This window comes from Atta colombica, unplaced genomic scaffold, assembly GCF_001594045.1.
Source record: "Atta colombica isolate Treedump-2 unplaced genomic scaffold, Acol1.0 scaffold107, whole genome shotgun sequence".
NCBI classification, from domain to species: domain Eukaryota; kingdom Metazoa; phylum Arthropoda; class Insecta; order Hymenoptera; family Formicidae; genus Atta; species Atta colombica.
In genome coordinates this window covers 799915-808396 of record NW_017259192.1, presented here as the reverse complement: position 1 = coordinate 808396, position 8482 = coordinate 799915, and the positions used below count along the sequence as shown (strand labels likewise).

The 8482-nt window shown below is 30.5% G+C and overlaps 1 protein-coding gene across 1 annotated transcript in view; it reads right to left on the bottom strand.

Moving 5' to 3' along the window:
• Positions 1-2928: 2928 nt before the first annotated feature.
• LOC108691929 (dipeptidase 1-like) overlaps positions 2929-8482 on the bottom strand; it is a 130416-nt gene continuing 124862 nt past the window's right edge. The window contains exons 9-12 of the mRNA XM_018199897.1: positions 6171-6255; positions 5546-5621; positions 4163-4301; positions 2929-3018 (exon numbers count right to left, since the gene is read on the bottom strand). Of these exons, the coding sequence (XP_018055386.1) occupies positions 2929-3018; positions 4163-4301; positions 5546-5621; positions 6171-6255 (390 nt within the window). The remainder of the gene's footprint in view (positions 3019-4162; positions 4302-5545; positions 5622-6170; positions 6256-8482) is intronic.

The following is an 8482-nucleotide window of genomic DNA, read 5'->3' as shown; positions in this document are numbered from 1 at the left end:
ACTACTAATTTAATAATTAAATGTAAGCAGTATAAACAACATTAATAACAATCTCAACAAAATATTTAACGATTTCCAAGTCAGGACGGAAAAAATATTAATTCATTGATTATTCAGGTCAGGTAAAGTCATGAAATTTTATTTGGAAATCAGGATGAGTTATGGAATTTTAAAAGGAGGAATTTGTGACAACTCTGTTATCAATTATCAATTCAACATTATTATATCTTTACTTACGTTTTCGAAACTAAGAATGTTATAAGTTCACACCTAGGGTGTTCACAAAATCCAGTGTAAGTGTCGCAGTGAATTAATATCGGCAATGAATGACATTACATACGCGCTCTTAAGCATAATCAAGCAGCATGTTAAAATAGATTTCAAGAATAGCCAATATTCTTTGCATGCGAAGTTAGAAGTGTTGCTTTTATCGATAGCGTGTGAATTTGGACAAGATTGTTAATCTTCCGGAGGCCAAAATATAATTACTGACGCTGGATTTGCAAGACCCCATCTAATTCATGTTAATTAAGAGAGGCACTAATTAAGTTCAAGGAACGAAAATGACATAATTTATATAAAATGGAATGAATATTAAGTTCTTCTTAAAATATTATTTAACATGAATAAATTTAAATTTTCAGATGTAACATAAAGAGAATTGAATTGTTTGACTTTTTCGACAAAGAAATTTATAATTGAGATTTATAACTGTGAGTGAGTTCAATACAAGCCTTCGTTAAACCGTTTCATTTCCGGAAATTTAAATTTATAGAAAGAAGTAAGTCAAATTTTGAAAGATTAAAATGGAATGCGTGATTAACAGAAAATTTCGCTTCGTTACGTTGCTATATCAATTAAGAAACTCGCCATAAAACGAACGATTTGTTTTTTTTTCTTTTTTATTATTGACGCATGAGAGCTACCTTCGAAGCTTTTAATTAATCGTTAGAAATTTAATATCTCTTGCATTCTCAAACTTCTCTCTTTGGAGGTTTCATTATATTCGCACATCATAAGCGCACTTGTCTGATTCGATATTCATGTATAGGGCGTTTCAAAGTTACACTGACAAACACCATCGGTGGCGAATTCATTGACAAATTTGGAGTCATCTTAAAATCTATCGAAATATTAATAATTTCTCAATTATATAAGCGATTGGATATGAATGATCTTTCGTATATTATTTTTTAAAAGTACAAACAAGTAACGAAATCTTACTCTACATTTAATCTTAAGTGAATCTTAAGTGAATCTTAAGTGAACTTTGAAAGCTTTTGTTTAATGCTTATTCATGTATTTAATGTTATAAATCAGAGAAAAGATAAGATCTCTTTTAGTCAGCTGTTTTTCTCTTTATTATATAGAACGATTAAGTGCAAAATGCTCAAAGAGAGAATTTATAGATATCAATTTCTTAGAGAATTTAGAAAAGCTCTTAAGACTAATAGTGAAGTCAATGCAAAAAGAAAAAAATACAAGTTTCGAAGAAAAAATTTTTTTGGCGATATTGTATCTAATTATACAAGTTTGAATAAAAATAAGTTGACGGAAATATATAGATAATACATGAATATCTATTTTTATGATTTTCGTATGACGAGATTGAATTCAAATATTTCTTAGTACGCACAAGAGTATTTTTAATATAGTATCATTAATTTATTTAAAAATTATAAAAAGTACGGCTTATCTCTTTGGTGTATGACAGTGATGCCATTTATGATCGTTCTAGATCTCTGGTCGTAGTACCTATAAAGAACGATATAAATGTCACGCCTGAGATGATATTTGTATAGTCCATTCGAACTATTTCGACTTTTTTTTTTAAACGCAAGAAATCTTACATTAAGATTAATCACGTACAATTGTCACATGCAATTTGTCCATATTCTTGCACATTTAACACTAAATATGGCTGCCTAGTTCTGAATTTTATTAATTTAACAGATCGTATTTGCATGTACTGGAGACATGATATGAGAATTAGCCGACCATAGTTGGTACTAAATGTATGTTGAGAATATGACCTCCTGTTTCTTTCGACAAAATTTTTTCGAAAATTCTCTCGATCGTTTTTGCGATTAACAAAATAATTTAAATAAATTATTTAAATAAGTAGTGTATAACAAGAATTTTTACGAATTTATTTCTATTATTTTTAGATAAGTTAAAAATTGCAATTTATGAAGCGAAATCATGATTTAAACTTTTAAACTTTCAAGTTTTCTGTATTTATTATTATTATTATTATTCATTTAAAGGTAAAATATATGATATGGCGTATGTAAAATATGCACTTTAATGTACGAATGCGAAAATAAATTGCGAAATAAATAAACAAGTGTTATTAAGCCAAGTTTGAAGTCTGGACGGAAATGCCTGACAAATGATCGCGAAATTATATCCAATAATTTGCAAGCGTGGAAGAAGTACTGAGTTAAAAACAGTCATTAATCTTTCTTTAACATTATGAGATTACTAATTCATCAGATATCGCAAAAATAAGGTGGTGCTTGTAAGAGGGAGATAATTATTTCTCAAATACGATCGCAATTTACTGTCGTTAACGGCGCTTGAGATCTTTCAAACGGAGTCGCAGATGAACGGGTTTGCCATGTCCCAAAGGTGTCTCTGAAGGATCCTCGACGCCATTAATTTTGAAAGACCGGTCGCATTCCCGCGCTGAATCTTCGTCTCTCGTTAAGGCGCGACGGAGTCCCTGAAGTAGAAGTCGGCAGTTCTTTCGGTGTAGATTGGTCGGTCGTTTCCATTAGAAATATCCGTGAAGCTTTCTTACGGTACGAATCCTTTGGCGATTCGGGACACGCGTCCTTACAGGCTCCAGTAATACCGCGGTATCCTCAGGATCTTCGGCGATCGTGAAAAGTCGAGAAATCCCGGCACAATTGTCCTTAAAGAGGATCAGGACGCGCCGTAAACGCAGGCCGAGTTGTCTGGTGGACTGATCTTCTCCACAGGTAACACGGCTGCTCTGTGCCACTCGTCACGAACCTGTTATCGGAAAAGATAATAATTGCTTACTACAGCAAGATAAAAAATGGGGAATAAAATCGATTTGCGTTTGATATCATTTTTGGATTTTTTTTTTTCACAAACAGTTTTGTTAAAACATCTAAGAAGACCTAATTTAGACAGACCTAAAAATAATTTTGTTAAACTATCAAAATAATTGTGCAGGAATTTGTCTAAGAAAAAGAGAGTACAACTTTCACTTTTTTGCGATCATTCGAAGATCGTTTTATTTTTATCTCTTCTTATATATTTTTCTTCATAGAAATCAAAAATTACCATAATAATAAACGGTTCACTCAAAAAAAAAAAAAATTAGTATATTATAGTATATTAGTATATATTAAATTGAAATAAAGTTCATTCATATCGTCGCTGTCAGTTATACTTCAATCATTTAAAAATTCAGAGAGAGAGAGAGAGAGTTTGATCGGTTTTATTAACTTTATTTTAATGTATATATGCAAAACTTTTTGCAGCTCTGCTTGATCATTTTTTTTGTATGATTATTTTGATCCAACAAAATTTTTCAAATCTGTATCTAAATTTTTAGATATTTTTTAATAAAATTGTTCTTTCTACAGGAAAAAATTGATCAAGAATCTTTATAAGAAGAAAATTATGTAGCGTCTATTGTAAATTTTTCTGCAAAAATATTCGTGTTATTCACTATAATATTATATTTCATTGTTTATTAATGGCTTTATTTTTTTTTCCTATGTAACTATTCGATTTGCTTGAAAAAGCTTGTTTCTGCTATTTTTATTTTTTATGTCATATAGAGCTGTTATCTTTATTGCGAGCATGAAAATAATTCCAACAATGAATTTGTGAAAACAGGAGCAACGCCATAGTTACAACGCACTCAATTAACTTAGAGCGTGCGTAACAAAGAGTGTTAAAATTTTAATAACCATCCAAAAGTGTTGATAAATATATTCAGCGAGCACGCGCGATTAATCGTAGTTAGATATTCGGAATTACCTAATCACCGTCATAGGATATATGTTTTATTTTAGCAGCCAAAACTTTTTTTTATAATCATCGTAAATAATAATAAATTTTTTTACAATGATCGTAAAAGAAACGGCACTCTATAGCCGATTAGAAACGAACATTATCATACCTGTTCGACTTTCGCGAATACCCTCAGCAAGTTGAGCCCGGCTAGTTTCTTGATGTCATCCTCCGTCCATGTGGGATCCTCTAACAAGGTGGCCAATAGTTGCGGATACCTCGAGACATCCTCTAAACCCGTGGGAGTACTACGAAAGGTACAAATCTCGTGAGAGTCAAACGATCTTCTTAACTTAGCTGATTCGAGGCAACACTCAGAGAACGACGATAAGTTCGCAGCGCTCGATGCATTACGTTCAGTTTTTTAAAGAGCATTATAACAATAAACTGAATAACGATGGATTCATTTGTTTTAAAAACGATGATATGAATTATATTTTTAGTCAATCTGAGTTGGTATATTTAGTGTCATAAAACTGATCTTCAATACTTTCACTTCTGCTTCAATATTGTACTCGCAATTGACGTGTGTCCCACGCATTATTATAGATAAGCACGCATTATTATAGCAAGCTTTTGTGATTCCACATTAGATCTGAACAGTCTGATTGTTAGTATGAATAAGTATTGAATTCGAAAATAGAAAATAACTTGTACAATTAGGTAGTTTATTGTGAAAGGTATTTATTAACGCATGTAAGTTTAATCATAAAACTATACAAATTTACGTTTCTGTTTGGATAACATATTTTAGTGATTTTACGAGCGATGTTCGATAAATATGAATTAATTTTATTCTTGATTCAATATAAAAGAAAAACCATATTTTAAACCGTTTTAATTTGTCAAAGGGACGTAATAGGTACAGACTGTTCCTATTCCATAATCTTAGTTTCTGTGCTCAGTTAGAAAGAATTGAATATATTAGCATCTTTCTTCAACTCGATACTTTAGAGAGAAAGTAATATGATTCAAGTCATTTCACTCTTTCTAAATCGATAGTGACAACTTCATAGGAATGTGCAGTCTAGTCTTATCACAGCTATGGTTAAACTAAAATAAATTTTGAAAAAATTATTATGACGAAAGAAAAAGAAGTTGCGTTAACAATGATATATTTTACTATGCATACACATTTACATTATTACAAGAACCATGATAGGCACTTTGTGAAAGTTTCGTAACTGCGGAACAAAAGCAGTTCCTTGGGCATTGTTTCTTGTACTTCCCCTCCATCAAATTAACCTCCCGGGACTCACGCGCTTCTGAAAACAAGCGAAGCAATTATCCTCGAGCGTAAAAGTGGAACTCTCTGTAGGTTAAATACATATTTACATCGAGTTGCAGATTTATTATGGCTCGTACTTTTCAACGAAATTAATCACAAGCGTTACTGTATTGTATCAAATTATTTATTATAACAACGCGCAGTATGTATGTTGTCTCTGAGTGCCTCTGCGCGCGAAAATAGATATTGTGAAAGAATAATTACAAATTTATCCCGTCGAAACCCGCTCCGATTCCAACATGATCGATTCCCGCCACCTTTCGAATATGATTGATGTGTGCTGAAACAATATATTGGGCCTTAATCATTTTGTCCTGGTGCCAGCACGTCACAAAATATTTTAATATGAAATATTTTAATATATATGCATGCGCTTTTGCCTATGGGAATAAAATGTGATTGGGGAATAGCACGGTTATGAGGTAACGTGCTCATGAGATCGTCATGCATGCGTAGGTAAAATGTTTTATTATTATCAGAAACACGTATACACAACGGATCTTTTTAAATATTTGCGCGAGTGTTAAAGTAAAAGTAAATATATATCCCACTTAAAAAATGGCTAAGCAAGATGAATTGGAGAATTCTTGCAATATTAAGATACACGTTTGTTTCATTCGAGAAATAACGGATGCATTTATTTTGTTATAATTTTACGTCTTTTTACGAGCATAACTTCGAAAATTAAATTTACAACGGAAAATGTGTCAAAATGACATAAAATACAATGTGTACAGTAATTACGCGTCTGTCACATGCAATATTGATACGGTATAATTTACTCCCGGGGTTTGGCTTAGTACAGTTTCGCGTATAGCGTTGCACGTACCAATAACGTCTTTTATAGTAGCGGTGCTGTTGCACGTTATGAAGTAGGTATAAAAAGGGACCATCGCCACTCCACCATTCTTAGCCTGTGAACAGATACATTAACGTCATACACGCTGTGCGATTGTATTTCTTTCGATCTTTAAACGTATGACACGAAATTACATCGCAGTTATGTACAATAAAATCATAATATACAATATATAATATATAATATATAATATATAATATATATTATTCTATTACTAAAATTTATTCGCGAGAAAATGGTTGTTTAATTCTCTTTACATCTGATTTTATTGGAACATGTTAAACATATCTTTTTGAATTCAATTTATGCGCATTTTAATAAATAATTCATACCAAATTGCAATTAATTTTTTTCAAAGTTTTGACTATTTTTCCAACGTATGCATTATTATTATGTACCTATATCAGATCTTAGATGATGTCGATAGAATTAAATAATTTGAACGAATAATTTCTTATTCCTTCAAATTTGATGTATATTACATGCAATGTACGCAGGATTTAAAAGAATTAAAATGGTCTCTCTTTGGGATTCTATGGTACAAAAAATTTGATATAAAAATAAATTAAAAACAATATTTTATTAATTTAATTCATTCTAGCAGATTATTATTATTATAAAAAAAATATATTTGAAGAGTTACATGAAATAATATGATATAATTGTATCAAAGAAATCAGTGTTTCAAAAAATTAATAGTTAATAATGAAAATAAAATTACCGTACAAGAGAGATTATAATAGGTACTATATTATAAAACAATAATATAAAATAATTCAATTAATACTAAGAAAAAATTTCTTCATTAACTATATTATTAGTTTTTTTCTAATCAACTGCGAAAACTATCGGAAAAACTGTTTCAAGGAACGCAGTTGTCTATTTGATACCTATCCTTGTTATTTTATGCAATGTTAATTAGGGCAGCAGGACAACGCGGTTAATAACACGTTACCAGACAAGCCATCCGGCTTAGATCATTACTCATCCTCTCGTTCTGCAGGTATAATTAAGGGAATATCGATTCATAGAGAGAGAGAGAAGGGAATGAAGTTTGTGGACATGGCGATGTTAGTAGAGTGACTTTAAGACATCAAGGAAAATTTCGATTAATTAATCAGTAATCATTTTGTTTTTCGAAGATGGGTTAACAATACTTCCCTATACTACTTTACAAATTGAAAATATGTTTCAAAACCATAGCAATATAATTAGTGATGCATTTCGATATGAAAATCTCGGAATATTGTCTCAAAACTTCTCATCTCATTAAAAATAACATTTCTGCGATTATTATATGTTATTTGTTTTTTCTCGTATCGTCTCGTCTCGGAAAAATCGGAGAAATCCATGCCAGTTACAATTAATGTGCTGTCTCATTATATAAATAAATATTTTAAATCAATGAACCGAGATCGTTAAATATAATTTTTCAAGAATAAAATATTATTAGGTAGAAATTATCAGGTAATAATATCAAGATATTGAAATAGAAATCAGCGCTAGATTAATAAAAATAAATTTTTCTGTCAGAATTTCATATTTACGAATTTCAAAGAATTTGGATTATAATATTATAAAATATTGATACAATATCAGTTATTGTTACTTTACTTCTTGTATCTTTCATAATTTTAATATTATTTAAAATGATATAATTGTCATAATATAATTTTATATTTATAATTTAAGTTTCCTTTTCTAGATAAAAAAATTTTTTTATTATATCGTTATTAATTCTTTACATAATTATATTAGAATTTTTCCTAAAAATTACATTGCATTCTTATATGGATCAAATGATCACATAAATACTACAGAATATGAAATGAAATATTAAATTTACATCGTATATTCCTTCAATGAAGTCTCTAAGTGTAAAAGTTAAGCAACAAATTGAATTTAATTTCGTTAACTTAGAACTTCTTGAGTTCATCATCGTTGGTTTGTCAATTGTTAATCTATGGACATGCGGTACGAGAATGAGATAAAATTTTAATGAAGCGTTACGTTTAAGTCCTCGGCCAACTGTTACACTATTAATGAAACGTCAATTATCATACCGCGTTTATGCTCCTCGCAAATTCAATGGGCGAGGAAAAATTTTGGTGCTGCGATTCAAAGAACGAGATTAATATCGCGATTGGATTAACGCCAATTGGCGATGGCGGGTGTGGGTAGAATTATCGATAATAACATGGATTAAGCCTTGAATTTCTAACTTGTGCTATTCTGGCTCGTTGTTTCCATTGCTCCAAATCGTTTTGACATATATATATATA